This window comes from Haliaeetus albicilla, chromosome Z (genome assembly GCF_947461875.1).
Source record: "Haliaeetus albicilla chromosome Z, bHalAlb1.1, whole genome shotgun sequence".
In the NCBI taxonomy this organism is placed as follows: domain Eukaryota; kingdom Metazoa; phylum Chordata; class Aves; order Accipitriformes; family Accipitridae; genus Haliaeetus; species Haliaeetus albicilla.
In genome coordinates this window covers 15,781,418-15,801,079 of record NC_091516.1, presented here as the reverse complement: position 1 = coordinate 15,801,079, position 19,662 = coordinate 15,781,418, and the positions used below count along the sequence as shown (strand labels likewise).

The 19,662-nt window shown below is 41.4% G+C and overlaps 1 protein-coding gene across 1 annotated transcript in view; it reads right to left on the bottom strand.

The window, feature by feature from the left end:
• Positions 1-13,698: 13,698 nt before the first annotated feature.
• Positions 13,699-19,662, bottom strand: part of ZNF366 (zinc finger protein 366) — a 36,727-nt gene continuing 30,763 nt past the window's right edge. Inside the window, exon 6 of the mRNA XM_009919065.2 lies at positions 13,699-17,620. Within this exon, the coding sequence (XP_009917367.2) occupies positions 17,085-17,620 (536 nt within the window). The 3' untranslated portion in view covers positions 13,699-17,084. The remainder of the gene's footprint in view (positions 17,621-19,662) is intronic.

Sequence of the window (19,662 nt, the reverse complement as noted above, 5' to 3'; positions counted from 1 at the left end):
TGCACACAACCCATGTGGCAGAAGCTTGTACGGAGCGCACCATCATCCTATGCCAACGCATTGGCAATAATAGCCTGGAAGGATGAAGAGGCACCGACAGTGGAGGAAGTGGCTCGCCAACTCCGTCAATACGAAGAAAATCTCTCCTCCTCCCTACAAGCCTGCATTTCAGCTGTGGAGAAGCTGTCCGAGGATTTCCAGCAATTCAAAGAGGATATGTCCTACTCCACACGTGTAAGGACCAATGTCTCAGCTATTAGGAGTGAGTGTTCCTCTGCCCAAGAAAGACAATATAGAAGGTACACACTGCCAGGTGCCCTGTGGTTTTACCTATGTGATCATGGAAACGACATGAAGAAATGGGATGGAAAACCTACCTCGGTCCTAAATGCACGGGTACGTGAACTGCGAGGAAAAACCACCACAAAAGGGGATTCTACCAGGAAAAATGCCGCTCCAGTTTCCAAACAGAGTAGAAGGGCTGATTTTATTTCCCATCCTCTTGAAAGGAATTCTGAGCCAATTTTACGAGAAGTGAATACTGAATACTCTGACCAGAACTAGAGGGGCCCTGCCTCCAGCCAGGTGGAGGAAAGGGATAACCAGGTCTATTGGACTGTGTGGATTCGATGGCCTGGCACGTCAGACCCACAGGAGTATAAGGCTCTAGTAGACCGGTGCACAGCGCACTCTAATGCCGTCAAGTTATAAAGGGACAGAATCCATTTGTATTTCTGGTGTGACAGGGGGATCCCAAGAGTTAACTGTATTGGAAGCTGAAGTAAGCCTAACTGGAAATGAATGGCAGAAACACCCCATTGTGACTGGTCCAGAGGCTCCGTGTATCCTTGGCATAGACTATCTCAGGAGCGGGTATTTTAAGGACCCGAAGGGGTATCGATGGGCTTTTGGTATAGCTGCCTTGGAGACGGAGGGCACTGAACAGCTGTCTACCCTGCCTGGTCTCTCTCAAGACCCTTCGATTGTGGGGTTGCTGAAGGTTGAAGAACAACAAGTGCCAATTGCTACCACGACGGTGCACCAGCAGCAATATCGCACCAACCGAGACTCTCTGATTCCCATCCACAAGTTGATTCGCCGACTGGAAAGCCAAGGAGTGATCAGCAAAACTCGCTCACCCTTTAACAGTCCCATATGGCCAGTGCAGAAGTCTAATGGGGAGTGGAGACTAACAGTTGACTATCGCGGCCTGAATGAAGTTACGCCACTGCTGAGTGCTGCCATTCCAGATATGCTAGAACTTCAATACGAGCTAGAGTCAAAGGCAGCCAAGTGGTATGCCACAACTGACATTGCTAATGCGTTTTTCTCAATCCCTCTGGCAGCAGAGTGTCGTCCACAATTTGCCTTTACTTGGAGGGGTGTCCAGTACACTTGGAATCGATTGCCCCAGGGGTGGAAACACAGCCCCACCATTTGTCATGGACTAATCCAGACTGCACTGGAAAAAGGTGAAGCTCCGGAACACCTGCAATACATTGATGACATCATCGTATGGGGCAACACGGCAGAAGAAGTCTTTGAGAAAGGGAAGAAAATAATCCAAATCCTTCTGAAAGCCGGTTTTGCCATAAAAGAAAGTAAGGTCAAAGGACCTGCACAGGAGATCCAGTTTTTGGGAATAAAATGGCAAGATGGACATCGTCAGATCCCAATGGACGTAATTAATAAAATAGCAGCTATGTCTCCCCCGACTAATAAAAAGGACACACAGGCCTTCTTAGGTGTTGTGGGGTTTTGGAGAATGCATATTCCAAATTACAGTTTGATTGTAAGCCCTCTCTATCAAGTGACCTGAAAGAAGAATGATTTTAAATGGGGCCCTGAACAACAACAAGCCTTTGAACAAATTAAGCGGGAGATTGTTCATGCAGTAGCTCTTGGGCCAGTCCGGACAGGACCAGATGTTAAAAATGTGCTCTACACTGCAGCTGGGGAGAATGGCCCTACCTGGAGCCTTTGGCAGAAAGCACCTGGAGAGACCCGAGGCCGACCCCTGGGGTTTTGGAGTCGGGGATATCGAGGATCCGAGGCTCGCTATACTCCAACTGAAAAAGAGATATTGGCAGCATATGAAGGAGTTCGAGCCGCTTCAGAAGTGGTTGGTACTGAAACACAGCTCTTCTTAGCACCCCGACTGCCAGTGCTGGGCTGGATGTTCAAAGGGAAAGTTTCCTCTACACATCACGCGACTGATGCCACGTGGAGTAAGTGGATTGCACTGATCACACAACGGGCTCGCATAGGAAACCCCAGTCGCCCAGGAATTTTAGAAGTGATCACGGACTGGCCAGAAGACAAAGACTTTGGAATGTTGCCAGAGGAGGAGGTGACACGGGCTGAAGAGGCCCCGCTGTATAATAAACTGCCAGAAAATGAGAGGCAATACGCCCTGTTCACTGACGGATCCTGTCGCATCGTGGGAAAGCATCGAAGGTGGAAAGCTGCTGTATGGAGTCCTACACAACAAGTTGCAGAAACTGCTGAAGGAGAAGGTGAATCAAGTCAGTTTGCAGAGGTGAAAGCCATCCAGCTAGCGTTAGATATTGCTGAAAGAGAAAAGTGGCCAGTGCTCTATCTCTATACTGACTCATGGATGGTGGCAAATGCCCTGTGGGGGTGGTTACAGCAATGGAAGCAGAGCAACTGGCAACGCAGAGGTAAACCCATATGGGCTGCCACACTGTGGCAAGATATTGCGTCCTGGCTAAAGAATCTGGTTGTAAAAGTACGTCACGTAGATGCTCACGTACCCAAGGGTCGGGCCACTGAAGAACATCAAAACAACGAACAGGTGGATCAGGCTGCCAAGATTGAAGTGGCTCAGGTGGACCTGGACTGGCAACATAAGGGTGAGCTATTTATGGCTCGGTGGGCCCATGATACTTCAGGCCATCAGGGAAGAGATGCAACATACAGATGGGCTCAAGGTTGAGGGGTGGACCTGACCATGGACACTATCGCGCAGGTTATCCATGAATGTGAAACATGTGCTGCAATTAAGCAAGCCAAGCAGTTAAAGCCCCTGTGGTATGGAGGGCGATGGCTGAAATATAAATTTGGGGAAGCCTGGCAGATTGACTATATCACACTCCCACAAACTCGCCAAGGCAAGCGCTATGTGCTGACAATGGTGGAAGCAACCACCGGATGACTGGAAACATATTCTGTGCCCCATGCCACTGCCCGGAACACTATCCTGGGCCTTGAGAAGCAGGTCTTGTGGCGACATGGCACCCCAGAAAGAATTGAGTCAGACAACGGGACTCATTTCCGAAACAACCTCATAGACACCTGGGCCGAAGAGCATGGCATTGAGTGGGTGTATCATATCCCCTATCATGCACCAGCCTCTGGGAAAATTGAGCAATACAATGGACTGTTAAAGACTACATTGAGAGCAATGGGGGGGCGGAACTTTCAAACATTGGGATACACATTTAGCAAAAGCCACCTGGTTAGTCAACACCAGAGGATCTGCCAATCGGAGTGGCCCTGCCCAATCAGAATTTATACATACTGTAGAAGGGGATAAAGTCCCTGTAGTGCACATGAAAAATATGTTAGGGAAGACAGTCTGGGTTACTCCTGCCTCAGGCAAAGGCAAACCCATTCGTGGGATTGCTTTTTCTCAAGGGCCTGGGTGCACTTGGTGGGTGATGCGAAAAGATGGAGAAGTCCGATGTGTGCCTCAAGGGGATTTGATTTTAGGTGAAAATAGCCAGAATTAAACTGTATGATATTAGTTACTATATAACCCTGCTACTGTATGTTATCATTACTATAATTGTTATATGCAATGTATAATAATTGTTATATGCTATATCCATAGTACTATAGTAAGAATCACTTAGATCAAGCAAGAGAGAACTGTGATAAAACTGAGCAAAGCACAGTAGTGATGGAACCAGAACTGACTCCAGCATGCAACAATCCAACGGTGCACACCATCCTCCTGCTGTGTCAAATGTCATCTGCTCGTCACACTGCACTGAAGCCCAATTCTGCTCTACCGACTGAGAGGACTTTGCGCCATCCCTCCTGCCCAGACAGACTGGTATGACAGATGGAGCCCAGAGTCGGAAACTAAATGAACTCAACAAACATTTTATGAACATAACCCATGAACTAAAGGAATGATATCTCTGTGTGTGTATACTTTTATATATATATATATATATATATATGTATATATCATTGTTCTTATGTCTCAAAGGGATGGAAAGGTGGTGATGATTGATCAGGATGTAACTAAAGGTATGGGAACTGAGCATGACGTCAATGGTATAGAATAAGGGGTGGATACTGTCCTGGTTTCAGCTGGGATAGAGTTAACTGTCTTCCTAGTAGCTGGTACAGTGCTATGTTTTGAGTTCAGTATGTGAAGAATGTTGATAACGCTGATGTTTTCAGTTGTTGCTCAGTAGTGTTTAGACTATAGTCAAGGATTTTTCAGCTTCTCATGCCCAGCCAGGGCACCTGACCCAAACTGGCCAACAGTGTATTCCATACCATGGGACGTCCCATCTAGTTTAGGAACTGGGAAGGGGGGGGCAGGGAATTGCAGCTCGGGGACTGGCTGGGTGTCAGTCGGCGGGTGGTGAGCAATTGCCCTGCGCATCATTTGTACATTTCAATCCTTTTATTACTACTGTTGTCATTTTATTAGTGTTATCATTATCATTATTAGTTTCTTCTTTTCTGTTCTATTAAACCGTTCTTATCTCAACCCACGAGTTTTACTTCTTCTCCCGATTTTCTCCCCCATCCCACTGGGTGGGGGGGAAGTGAGTGAGCGGCTGCATGGTGCTTAGTTGCTGGTTGGGGTTAAACCACCACAACCCATGATACAATAGTGTAACAGTGAGAATGAGTAAAAATTATGAGAGTGTGACGGTATGAGTGGTAACAGAACGTCTTTGTTTCAGTTGGAAACTAAAATACAGGCTCCCCATTTCTTTCCTCCTCCTATTCCAAGCCTTTCCTTCCCCTTCGGATAAAGAGCTAAGGAGATCCTTATACAAAAACATGGCTTGTATTGGTGCCTTGGTGTTCTTAGATGGGACAGGTAGCTTTTCTAAATTGCTGTTCTCCAGGAAGAATATTGTGCATCAGCTCAAGTGACCAGACAAACAAAACCCAATGCAGGCTGATGTAGCCTTTTTTTTTAAATAAGATTAAGAGTTTCTGTGAGGATGGAAAAGGAAAGGAAGAAAGTGATCTCATATAACCAGTTTAACCCACAGATGATGTCCTTTCTAATAGGTTAGCATTTTTGACAGCAAGATGAATGTAATCAAACTCTGCAGTAGCACCTTGAATTCCAATTTAGATTACCACCTCCCATGTCCCATTTTATTTACCAGGGACTTCTAGATCACACATTTGCATCTGAATATGGGGTAAGTGCTGCTATAGAAACTGTAACAGCAATTCTCTATTGCAAGAACTCCTTTCTGTCTTTCCAGGATTTGCCATGGGTAATGATGTTTTTGCTGCTGGCTAGCACAATGAAGCTGAAGTACAGCCTTGGGTCAAGACCCATATCTTTACAGGGTCAAATTGTTCTTTATCTAGCTCAGCATCTTTGACTCCCTGCACTGCTGCTTAGGCAGAAGAAGAAGGAAGTTTGCATGTCAGGAAGATTGCTTCCTATTGCAGCATGAATAACCCAACTGGTAGCAAGCTGGCTGTGTGCCATTCAAAATTGAACAGCCAAGTCAAACTGGGTCAGGTTTGCACTTTACCAGGGTAAAGCTGTCTAGTCAGACACTGACACAGGAGCATTTTCAGATCAGTCTGCTCAGCTATGGGAGGAGGAAGAGAGAGCAAAGGAAGTTTGGCTGTCAGAAACCTTGTTTTATCTTCTCTTGTAAATAGCCAACTGGCAGCTGGTCAGGCATTCAAAGTTGAAAGGTCTAGTGGCACCTGTTTTAGGTACATCCCTTCCTCAGTTAATGGGCTGAAAGTGTAAGCATCAGGCAGCAGCCCCAACTGACTGTTTTCCATTTCAGCTGTGTGGTGGACTACATTGATCTGTAAGTTCTGCATGTATGCCCTGCCTATGGGCACACAGCTTGGGTGGATATTGTCATCGCCAGTGGATGAGGCAACCTCTGTTCTAGCTGTCACACCCAATCTGCTGCCCGTTAAAGACAAGAAACAGACCTGGGATGCTCTTCATGAGTGCTGAACTGGCTCCATGAAGTCCTCTTTACTCTAGTATGTGTTACAATTGGTTTGCAGTAAAGTGAAAGTAAGTTCTGAAAGTCAATTCAACTTTCTTGTGGATCATGGTTTTAAAATTTACCCTTTAAAAAAAACATTCCCTGAGATGGCTAAAGACAAGAGAATTAAAACTTTCAGGTAAAGGCAGAGAGTGCAATTGCATCTGCCATAAATAAAAAGCTACTATTACTTTCTTGCACAGTGAACCTTAACATGTGCTTCAGCTGCACAGTTAGGGCAGCATGCAGTTTTGCTCTATATTTTCATCGGGACTAACATAACCACTTACTGGTTCCCACCTGAAAAGAGGATGTGCCAGTTGCATCTGCCTAGAGGAAAAAATAAAAAACAAGCAAAAGGAAGGAAGAGCAGAAGGGAAAAAAATGTTGCTAGAAAAAACATGGAGCACAGTCTGATGGCACTTGAGACCAGTGATGATATTCCTCCTCTCGCAAAGAAGAGCTCCATAATGACAAAATATATACTCTAACAGAACTTTATTCAGGTTATAAAGTCAAACACCCAAAGGTTAGCAGAAGACAAAGTAGAGAAGGTGTGAGAAGAAGGGTTCTGACCAGCAGAGGAATGGGTTCAAGCACCTCCATCAGTGTGGAAACCAAGTGAGCTCACCCGCTCAGTGAGGGAGATTCATTAGTGGGAGCAGTGAGGTAGAGAGAGGCAGTCAGGGGGTCCGGAAGGAAGAACTGTTTCTCCAGTGCTCAGAGAAAAAACTGAGGTTTTGGTAAGTAACTTTGCTTTAAAGGTGTTGGAAACCTGTAATGAAAATGAGAAGAGATGCGTAAGGACTGGCTATCCTTGTCAGATGGTTACTGGAGGTGTTACGAGAAGGACTTGTACCCTGCATTGGTGAAGGACCTCAGAAAATGGAGGTAGGGCTAAGTGCAGGGAGAAGCTAGAAGAAGTAAAATACACAACTGCATCTCAGTTATGACTGCATGTTTCTCCCCTGATGAGCTCTGGGATTGGTTTTCAACAGAGCTGGCTGCTCCTGAGAGTATTCATGCTCTCCGGAAAGGCAAGTTTCTTAAAATAATTCCTGCCAATGCAGAGCAGGTCAAAACAAAACCCTATGTCTTGCATCCACTCAGACTGAGTTTTATGGGAGAAATTAGAAGCAGTTACTCATGGTAGCGGTGACGCACAGACGTAGTGTAGTCCCTTTTTGTACAACTTTTGCATCCCTTTCTCCCACTAAGAGGAGGCTGACCCCAGTGCCCCAACCTTGCTATGGGCCACTGGGCAACCTTGCAGCTGTGGTGCAGCCGCTTCAGCCCTGGGAGCTGTTGGGTCCATTTGAAGCTTGTCACCCTCTAACATGGTGGGGAAAAGCCTCACGTCTCTCCTGTAAAACCGATTGTAATGGCTTGCACCCCACAAGACCAAGCTGGAAAGCTTTTCCTCAGTAACCAGTTTGTCAAATGCAATGGTCAGGAGGTACCAGCTGAGGATGCCTCTTGGCTGGAGAGGACAGGGCTGCAAGGCAAGGAAGGTGTGGTTGCTCTGATGGCCTTGCCTCTGGGCATGCTTCTATGTAACTGATTCAGAAAGCAGCAGGAGGGTCAGTAATGTGGAAGTACAATATAACAAAAAAACCTGCAGAGTAGGGCTTGAAAACCTACATATTTAATTAAATGGTTTTGGAGGGTTTTCATGTTTAACAGTGTAGGATAGCTTTCTACTTGCTGGGCAACTAGGCCTCATCTCCATGTTAACGTCATGAAGAAGCTCTAAAATGAAAGAAATTTTAGGCATATTTAATATACAGGTTGGAAGGTGTTTAATATTAGTAAGATTACCTATTTTTTTAATCAGTCTAGATCTCCAGAATGATTATGTTGTCTTTCCCTGCTCCCCTAACTTTTTTTTGCATGACTCATGGCAATTCAGGCTGAGATTTTAAGGTCAAAAGGTGAAGACAGTTGAAAACAAAAAAAATAAAATGGGGAAGATATTCTAATGTACAAACAAATGCCCCTCTCCTTTTGACAACACTGTAATTGACGTGCTTGAGCTGCAGAAAAGAGAAGATAGCAGATTATTTTTGACAAAGGTATCTTTAACTGTGCACTTACAAAACCGCATTTGCACAAGAGCAAGTCTAGGTTTGCTGACCGTTGCTTTGTGAAACTGCTGTTCTGGAATGATATGAACAGGATGAGACCACCCTTCATATCCTGATTGGCAGGATTTTATGGTTGCTGTCAATCCAAACGGATTTTTTTCAGGTGCCTTTGAAAGAACTCACATATGGAAATAGCTGCATTATAAATATACTCTGGCTGACTAGACTGCTAATTCATGGGATATAAAGATAAAAGGGTGATTAATAATCTTTGTCCACTATTAGTGAATCTGTATGTTCCCATTGCCTTCTATTACTCACATATTCCATTCGTAGTCTGAAAAGTGCAAACCCCGAAATAGTGAAATAGTTTTTAAAAATTAATCTAAAAATGTTTAAATCTGCATCTTGCTTAGAAGCAAGGACTAATGTGCCATACTCATGGTGCTGGCTCTTGGAAATTACACTAAGTGCACCTGAGTCTGAGATTCTGTCTGCTTGTCTATCACGCTGTGATATTCTTTTTTCTTTCAAGCATTTCATAAGAAAAGGATGGAAATGGCTCTGCAGCAGTGGTCTCAGAGTAGATCACCCTGAACACTTACGGTCCCCTGTAGGAAGCGGATCAGTGGTCTATGCACTAGGGTCCTGAAGAGTTAATCAGAAAAAAATTAAAGTGGAAAAAGAGGAAACATTTTTAAAAAATACAAAATAAAAAAGCAGAAGCATAAGAAAATATAATTTGCTACTTTGCCACCATCTGTCAAAAATGCATGCAAGTAATCACTTGCACTTACTCTCCTCAGTATGCATGATAAGATCTACACAAAAATTGGTTTTATGTGGAAGCCTAAAAATGAAGAACTAAAGCCCTGGAAAAATGAACCTGGAAGTATGTGATTGTAAGAAACTGAGGAAATGGGTCAAACTATCTGCAAGGTTATTAGACTCCCACGATGAGACCACTGGGGCAATGGACATGAAAAAGCACTACATTATCCAACAGAGTATGTGTAGCTGGGTGGTTTCATGCTGCACAGGGGTTGGATCTGCTAATACAATTCAGGTAGAAGCACCACTGACCTCACTGCTGAAATCAGACATGTTAGTGGATGTTCATCAGTAAAATGGATGCAGCTATTTAAAATTTATTTGTACCACAGCTGCGTGTTACAGAAGAGTGACTGGAACAGGCTGCACGAGCATGCCTCATCCCCTTCAGAATGAAATTATGGAGGTTTGCTTAACCAGGAGATAATATAATAAAAATGGACTAACTTCACTGGAGTGGGTGACACTTGCACAGTCCTCTCATGATCCATTTTGCTGGTTGGCTGTGGAGTGGTTGCCTCCTGCAGAGTGATGGTAACAAGCATGTATGAGCTACTGTTATCCTAAGCAACCCTAAACATTTTTGTAGGAAATATTTCAGAGTAGCATTAGTTTTGCTGGTGTGTAGTCTCAACTGACAGCTCATGTGAAATCTGCCTCATAGAATCCTTTTAGAACTTGCAATGTAGTTAATCCCAGTTTAATAAAAACTCTCATTAGGGGACAACTTTTAATTTTTTTCCCATAAGTAAGATCACATTTCTTTCTAAGCTCCCAGGCAGTGTTTGCATGTGCATTTATCAGACCTATACCATCTTGGACCTGTTTGGTCTTGGTGCTGCTTTCATAGACTTCCAGGATAGATTGTACTAAGCATAATCCTGTTTCAATTTTAGTGTAACTTTTTTCACAGCAAGGCTTCACCATTGTTGTCAGTTTTCGTTATATTTATGTGGCTGGCTGGAGAGTTGATTCTCTCTCTTGTACAAATGCTTCATATACTGATTTAAAAAAAATCATCTTGGCCTATGAAACAAATAAAAAAGATCAAGAGTTAGTGTTTCTAGAAAAGTCCTATAGCTTGTAGTAGAAAATGGCAAGGTCTGTAAAGAATTAAGGAGCTTGCAGAATTTCCTGGCAAGATATCACTCTGTATTGGTAGATATTTTTCTGGGTTTATATCTGCCACTTATCTTGCTAAACTGTAATTCTTTTAGAGACATTTCTGTGACATCTTGTCTGTCATCTTTATACTGTTCCCATCTCTGTTAATTTTATAATAGCTCTTGATAGGGTAGAAATAAATTTCTTGTTTTCACACAGCTCCATCATTCTCATTTTACTGCACCCCATCTTTTAGTCGGCTAATTAGTGTCTTAGTCATAATTTATTCTTTAACAATTTTCCATTCAGAACTGTAAGGGTACTTAAGTACTGAAAAATGTACAGTACAAACAGATAATCCCAGCTCCAAAAACATAAACCAAGATTCTCCACTGACATAAATTGACAGAGATCTGTTGAACAAAAATACTCACACCGCAAGGGATTTTTCAATCCAGGAAGTAATTCACTGAAAGGGAATGGTGTCTGGCTCCATCCAAATTAAATCATTTATACAACTGGACTGGATATACATTATTTTTTCAAACAGGGTAAACAGAATGATAGGACACCAGAAGGCTTATTCACAAAGTGGTTGTTCTCTGTTCAGCTGTACTTTCACTGCAGGCTGATCACTAGGGAAATTTATGCTGTATGATCTAACACACCATCATATCATATGTGGGAAAAGCATTAGTAGTGATCCCTATTTAGTGTTTCATCATTTACAAGTGCTGTAATGACTGACACCCTGCATGTGTTTTTAGATGAGATTTTTGCATCATGAACCAGTGGGCAAACACAGTTAGCTGTATCACACTACACAAGCCATAGAGTGTACTAATGGGACAAATTTGGCAAGAGGTTGTGTATTCCGCCCTGTGACTTAAAGTAAGATTTTAATTTGTTGAAAGTCTAACACACTGCAACTTGAGACTAACTTGCTTTTCTCAGAGATATCCCATATCATTTGTATCTAACTAGGGTTGGTTTTCCTTTTAATGATTCACCACTTTTTGTTATATCATCGATACTAATTTGGCTCTTGCCATGAAAATACTTTAGATACACTGGGCCTTTCACCGTTTCACTACAGGCACAGAAAAGGCCCCCCAGAACATCTGAGAGGCCCTCTTTCTCGTCTACTTCATTTCTGCTTGTTTGAAGACATTAGTGAGCATAGCTCAGTTTTCAACAAAAATGAAAAGGAAATTTGTGAAAGGACTAAACATGTTTTTCTAAATTATATTTTTGTGACTGGCAAAGGGGAAACTTTGAGATTCACTGATACTGAATCACATGGGAATAAACTAAAAGTCACTGCCCAACATATCCTCCTCCTCCTCCTGTAGAAGTAGCTTATAATCTTGATAGTGGTTGTTACCTGCAATCAAAACAGAAGGGAAAAGAAAGACAATAAGAAAACAGGAAAGCAAAAAAGGCTTAGTTCTGTTTCATTTAGCCTCTTACATGTATTTCTAGTGTTTGTATAAGCCTTCTTGCACTTTTTAAGGTATACACCTCTGAGAATTAGAAACTGAATCTCTATTTTCTTTATTACCTGAATTATTTTACAGCTAGCATTCCAGTAGCTTTCTCTCTGTGCTCAAAAAACAGCTTAAAATGTTCTCTGTGAAGTCTGATGATACCAATTCCATCAGGATCTCATTAAAACAAACAAATCCAAGAGTTTACTCATGACCTAAAAGTGATGCTTTTCATTAGAAAAAGAAGCTCTGAGCCTCTGCGTTCAGAGTCTTCTGCTTATTCCTTAAGTTATAAAGGTATTCCTACTTTCTTAATTTCAATCTTATAACATGTCTGGTTGGGTTTTCCTCTCTTTTTACATGATGCAGATCTTTGAAACATCTTTAAGGTGAGGATTACATCTTTCTTTTTTAGCTTGTCTGAGGCCAAGTTAACAAATACCATAATCGTTCCAGGGCATTCTTTATGTCGTCCCTGCAGTCTGTAATAATAAAGTGATCTCTCTACCTCAGAGGACCTGGAAACTCTTCTGCCCTTGTCTTCTAACTAGTCCTTCATCACTGATTTAGCCTTCCCTTTACAAGGACCACTCTTCAGTGCAGCTGAGTGAAGTATGACCTTGTCAGACCAGCCCCATGCATTTACTATATAAAATAGCTAGCATGCCAAGAACTCCAGATCCATTTCAAACAAAGTACAGCAGCTTCTGCAGTACATATTTATTTGCTTAAATTAATACAATACATCATACATGCTTTTACTATTGAGATAGAAAGCCAGAAAGTAAACATTCACAGATAGTTGGTCCATTTTTTGAGTTGGGGCTTTAAATAGGAACCCAGTGTTCTATGTGAAATAAATATACACCACATCATTTGCAAAATCTGTTAGGAGTACAAAATGTTAGCTCTGTTACATCTTGTTCAGCTAAGCAGACATGACTTGTTTTCAAAACTGTTAATAATTATTAAAAACTTCTTGGAATAGTAAGTATAATACTTATATTATTTAACTGCACACTCATAACAGCAGAGTCCAGCAGCAGCATATGAAGAGAGAAATCAGAGAATAGCCAGTAGACCAACACAGAGTTGTAAAAAGGTAGGTGCAGTAGCATTACTTGGTCTTTCCACTGACTTGTTTTATAGGACACAGCACAGGATAAACTCCTATTATAATATTATCATACAGTGTTTTACCCTTTGATCTACTGAACACAGAGCACTTGTCTTTGCCTTCATAGACTGGAGGCTGCCCAGCAGCCAGGAGAACTCAGGTTCACAAGGATATGGCTGAGTCCTCGTGCCCGGAGTCAAAACCGCTTGTTCCAGTGGTACATACAACTTCACTTTCTCAGTAAATATGTTGTATTTCTTTACCCTCAAATTTTACTAACCCAACTTTTGACTTTTCATCCACCCACTCTGTTCTGTACAGTCTTGCAGAATTCTCCCTGCTGCCCTTAATAGCAGAAAAGCCTCTAATTTAACAAACCTCATGCCTTCACTTGCCGAGGCTCATAATGTTGTGGCCAATTTACCTTTCCTCAGCATGGCTTCTTGAAGCATCTCGGTTTGTATGAATTTGGAAAGCATGTCAGTTGTATGAGTTTGTGGCCACTCATTGCTCTGACGCTCTCCAAGAGGATGAAGTTTGGCTTCATATAATAATGCAGGGAAATGGTATGGATGTAATTTAATATAGAGGTGGTGGAGACTGGGCTTTAATTTCATGTGTTACTACAAGCTGAAAACCCAAATAGCAAAGAAGAGTCAGAGAAATACTTTTTTTCCCGCACATAGCAAGAAGAAGGTAGATAGACTCAGATTAGGAAGGAGTTAAAAAAGAAAATGTGCCCACCAAGGTCCAGGACACAGGCAATGTCTCTACAGGACTTCTGAACCTCTATTCAAAGCAAAACAAGGAAGCTAATCCCTCGAAAATTAGAAATGGGAAATAACTTCATTATGAGACCAAATTTCTATAAAGCATTTTCAAAGCTATTAAAAAGCAAAGGCAGTTACTGTCTGTTCCCAAAACGGTGCCAATGTAAATAGCATGAAAATAACTTATGTTTGAAAAGCAAGGTGCTTCACAATGAAGGTTGTTATTTCACTTTTTATTTGTCCCTTGGGGCCTCTTTGTAACAAGTATCTCAGACCCAGCTGCATTATGTTCTGCAGTAGGGAGGACTATCATCTCCTAATCTCTCTGCTTGGGTCACTTGGCACTGTCTCCTTATCTCAGTCATAGTTCTGTTTGCAATTCCTCTGACTGGTGACTTACAGTTTTAGATGAGTTCTTTACTATTCTAACATGAATTAGCCTTGCGTGTTTGTGAATTAACTTGGTGTCACTATGTGACTGGGCACTGTCTCAAGGCCTCATTGTAATGGAATATTCTCTGCTTTCTAGGAAGAATGCAAGAAAAGGGATTCACATTATGAATTATTCACAAATAGCATTGCCATTCTGGGGACTTCTACTCCCTTCCACCTGGCTGTATGTGGTTGGCAGTTGCCTTTGCTCCAATGAGAAGGGGGACTGTAGAAGTGGATAAATTGCAGTGACAGTGTGGTTGAAAGTGTTTGGGTTAACGATTCAGACAATCCAGAACTGTTTGCAGTGATTTCTTTTCCCAAGGACATGTCTGTCACTTTCCCTTATAAGGCCTGTAAGGGAACTCTGGACTGCATTCTTCCAGCAGACATCTTTTTTGTGGTTATGATGTTATCTACTGGGAGATGAGCTCTGCTGAAAATGTCTCCTTTGCTCCATTTGCCTGGAGTGCTGTTGATATGTAATCATTTGTCTCTTTCTTGATAAGTATTGTCTAGCTGTCCCATAACACTCTCCAATGCACAGACAACAGGGCTTTGCAATGGAAGGGCTGCATGCCTTTCTGCTTTACCCACCACCGAAGTGAAGGGACTTGCTAAGTTCAACTCATCTGCATGATCACCATTTTAGGAATTGCAACCAGGTTCCTGATTTGTTGCTCGTTCCTCTTATCATAGGAACTAATATGGCTGCGAAGGTGGAGTGGACAGATCATGAATCATGCACAGCTGGAAAATATACCACCTTGAGGGAGACATTTCTAAGAGTCAGTAGCTCGCAGCTCTTGGCTGTATATGTTCTCAAATAGGAACTTTTGCCTGGCAGAGACAAGATATTGCCAAGACGGTAACCGAAGGACTTGTTCCCATTTCTAAGAGACTATATCCTAGCCCATGCTGAATTTCTACCTGATCATTTCCCCTCTCATCTAAGAAAGAATGCAGTTACACACATTACTCCAAAAATTTTCTGATTCTTCTTCTTGACCACAATGTCTTCCTTGAAAGAAAGATGGCTCCTTTTTCAACAGGATTTATCTTGCAGTAGAAGCAAGGAAGTTGAGTATATGATAAAACAGTTCACCACTGAAAAAACATGGCTATGTACCTCTGAAATATACCTCATTTTGAAAGACATCATTAATTCTAGGCCTAAAATGACCTACATTCCACTTCAATTTGGTATACTCTTTTTATTTTAAAAAAATTATGTACATCAGCTATAGAGTTAATTACATTTAGAAGAGTCACCCGTATGTTACAGCTTCTTTTATCAACAGCTATTTCTGATCTTCATTAAGAATCTTTATTATGCTGTGTTTGAGCCCTGAAAAATGAAACCACCTTCTGCAACCTTGGACTACACAAATTTTATATGATGAATAAGGGCTGCTGCCCTGTGAATGCTGATTAACTGGTAGGTGTGAGAATCATTAGTTCTGTAAGGTGAGTGGTTTCTTATTATGGCAGAGAGCTGAAGCTGCATGACTCTAGCCTTAGCAAGCCACAAGTATATGACTATATTTAATTATAACTTGCTATATATTGAGCATGATAGCAAGGTATTTCAAATCAAGAACTTGGCAGGTAAGTGAAGAAGGTAGTAATATTTGGAAAAGATGTACCATATATATGGATTTTAACCTTTTGAGCTGGGATGTCAGAATGACATAGGACTAATTAAATGACTTATTAAATCTTTATTTCCTTATAAGCAATAGGATGGTGTGGGGCTGTTTGTCATCTATCTATCTTGAAGATGCAGGAATCAAGCACTGGTCAAAATATTCATGCAATTAATGGAATGTGCTTAATGGAATGTGCTTTTAGCATCTTTGTTATGAACATACAATTGTATGGGAATCAGAGGATGAAACGTTGGGAATGACTCACTAAAAACAGTGTGAGTGGAATTGTTCTGAAAGGCCTGGAGCTTACTGTTCAAGCCAAGTTGATAAGGGAAAATTTCTGATTCCGATAAGAGGAAATCCAAAACCAGTTTTCCCCTGTGAGCTACTGCTCACTCTGTAAGGGCTCTTTTTTGGTATACCTTCTCAAATAAAATCTGATGAGAGCTGTGCATTTCAAAATCATCCTTGCTAGATAAACTGAAGAGATAAACAGCAAAATTGCATCATTTTCTCAATTAAATTACTCATATTGCTTCATGTGTAATTACAGCAAGACTTGAAAATACTACATGATGATGCTGCTTATTAGATGTATTGGTCTGAGCAGACAGTAGAACAAAATGTCAACATAGTCCATGCTATTTCACTTGAAGAATTGCCAAATACTCCCATACTGACTGAAACATAGCAAAGCATGAACATCCCTTATGCCAGAGGAAAAGCTTCTGTGACTGTAATAAATTCCAGTACTTCCAAAGCCTTACAGACCTGCCCTTCACTATCTCACAAGACATTAGTATTTCTTCTTAATTTCTTTCCAATTTCTCATTGTAAGTGGTTGAACTAACAGTCACTTCAGTAAATGAAAGTATTTGGACTGTGTTAGTTCTGAGGGTGACAACACTTTCATGCACACCATGTCTAATAGCACTCTTGCTTATATTCTGAAATACTTAGTATTTTCAGATTCTTTTATGAGATGTATAGTTAGAAGTGTTCATATATATTTATTCAGATAATAAATCAAACACTAAAGTATGTTGCTTTTTGATAACTAGAAAATTGCATATAAGACTCTACCACCCCAGATAAAGGAAAATAAACTCCTGTACCCACCCCATTGCCTGCTTATACATCAAATGAATAAGTATAAAATTGTTATTGTTCAACATCTATTGCGTTTCTTGGTGACCGTCAACAGCTTTATTCTTTCAATGTACATGTTTTACCTTAAATTATTTTTATTAATTTGGCTTGTTTATTTCTAAAGGCTACTACAAAATTCCAGCCTTTAGTAAATTACAGTTCATGTTAAAAGCTATCTGGTTCCCATTTTTCAGCTGTTTTAAAATGTCCATTTTAAATGCCTATAAGCATTGTTTGTTTTTCCATTTTTCTTTCCAGCAATTCTTTCAAACTCTTGTTCCTGTGCTTGAAATACAGGTAATCAGAGAGAGAGTGGCCAAGTCTGGCTTTTTCAAAAGATCTAAAGCCGAGGTGTTCTTTGTTGTTTGCAAGGTCTCTCTCTCCTTGGCTCCCCTGTTTGTCTGAATTTCCTATTCTCTTCTCCAGTCCTGCCTCACTTAGCACTTCTTCCTTCTCATTGCAGTAGGACTCTCTGAAGTCCTTCATCATGCACTCAGGTTTGCCAGACAGATCTTGAGCCACATACAGCTTGTTGTCATCATAGCGGTACATGGCAGGGCTGTACCGCTCTGCCTCATAGCAGTTGTCTTCCTCTTCTTCCTGGCATGAGCTTCCCTTGGCACTCTCACCATCCGAATGAAATGAGATTCCCTTCCCTTGGCTTTTCTGGGAAAGATCAAAGGGCTCTTCCTGTTCCAGGCTTCTCAAGACATTTGTTTGGGACAGAGCAATTCTTCCTCTTCCAAAACCTTGTAGTGGTTTGAGGGGAGGAGAAAAGGAACAATTTATATATAGGAAATTTTACTACATGATACATGGTTTAAAAACAAAATATGAGGTGGCCTTCTATTTCATACTTTACCTTTGTCTTCCACCCAGCTATCTCCAAGTACTTTACTGTTTATATCACATGGCATCTCCTTTGAGATGCTGTTAAAAGAAGTGCTATTGTATACACTTCACAGCCAGGTCAGGACACACAAAACATTGTGATGTTTTGATGAGGGAGCTAGGAATAAAAGTGAAGTGGCCTGGTGTCTTGTAAACTATTTTTGCTAGTGAATCTACCCACTTCCTCCTTCCTATTTTTTTTTTTTTTATGAAAACTTTGATCTAAACTGTCACAGGCCATAATCAAAGTCCCAGGTTTTGTACTTTTTTTTCCAGAGGAGTGGAAGAGATTAAAAACGTGTTAATGTGTTTGTTCTATGGACACTCTGGTTCAAAGTTACTACTTTAAAAATGAAAAGACAATCAAGTCTCAGCGGTCTACAACCTCCACTATCCTTAATTTTTCCACTTTCACCCACTGAGAAGTCACTCATGCCACTGAAAAGTTCTATGCACTAGATAGTGCTTCAGCTTGATGAAATCATTATAAACAAATTATGGTTTTGAGTGATGCAGTATAAGTCTGAGTTTAGTCCTGGATCTGGTTTGTCTTAACATATGTCAGAGTGTCTCCTCTGTTGCTGGAAATCCAGATGTTACCCAGGAGGCATCTGTGGACTCAAATACGCTCTAAGCATTTGGATGCACAGAAGAAGATTCAGACACTGCAGGCATAGTCCATCTTAAATAAAAGAATAGTGACAGTACTGCAGTGAGGATTTCACCCAATAGCAAATATCTACAAAAGCCACTATTTTGCTTGCTTTGTTTTGGTTTTTTCCCCTCAGTAACTGAATCCAGTTTCTACAAGATCTAGGCTGCCTCACTAGATAGAGCTGCTACTTTGCAACAGGTTACATTTGTTAAAATGGTTCATGACCAGGTGGCAGCCCTTATGAATTGTCGTGTGTTTGATAAGCCTCAAGGGCTGAAGAATCTCTGTACACTGAAAAGCTCTTAGGCTGTCTTCAATTACAGGTAATTGTGTAATTAGCATGGAGATTTACAGGAAAAAAGAGCCATTTATTTCATTACCTTTTAGGATATTTGTAAATTTTATACTAAATAGCATTAGCGCATGTGTCTTACATATGTGCTAGGCTGTCCTAAAGCTTGAATTTGAGGAACACTAAGAAATCTTACCCATGAAATAATTATTTATCCAGAAAGTCTTAACAAACAAAATATCTTGGATACTCAAACTCTCAAAACAATCCTCCCTAATTTCCCCACTTCTTTAGACAGCATTGGGATGTGTGCACACATGAGTCTGCCTTTAGGAAGTGTATGTACTAGGTGGGTGATAGGAAATGCTTTGCAGGATACCCTGGGTAGTAAAAAATCCATATACTTTGAGATGGAGGAGGAATGTCTCCTCCTTTTCACATGCTTCTTTGTAAACTGGGTCCTGAGCCTATGGCCTTCACCTAACATGTCAATGTGGTACAGAATAACCAAGGCTCCTGGACATGGAGCCATTCAGGTTTCCATTCCCATTCCAGATATGAATCCAATAAGCAGTGAGCAAGACCCATGAAATCCTCTAGATTTTTTGCTTCTGTCAGCTTTGAATGAATTTATGATTCATGATGTACCTCAAACATGAGAGAAAAACTATGGACTCCTAACCAAATGTGTCTGGGGAAAAATGCCTGCTTGCCCATGGCTGCTAAGCTGTGGTCTGTCAGCCTCTGCAAATCAAGCCCCTTGAAACTGTAACATTTATTCAAAAATAATGGAACTACACCTTCAGTCGGGGAGATCATGTCATGCAATCATTCCCCTGGCCAGCTACACGTGCAACAGCCTCACTACAGCTCAGCCTCCACCAGCTCACTCCCATCTGTGTCTTGTGGTACCCAATTGCTGGGAGAAGCTCTGTGGTGCTGTGGATATTGCA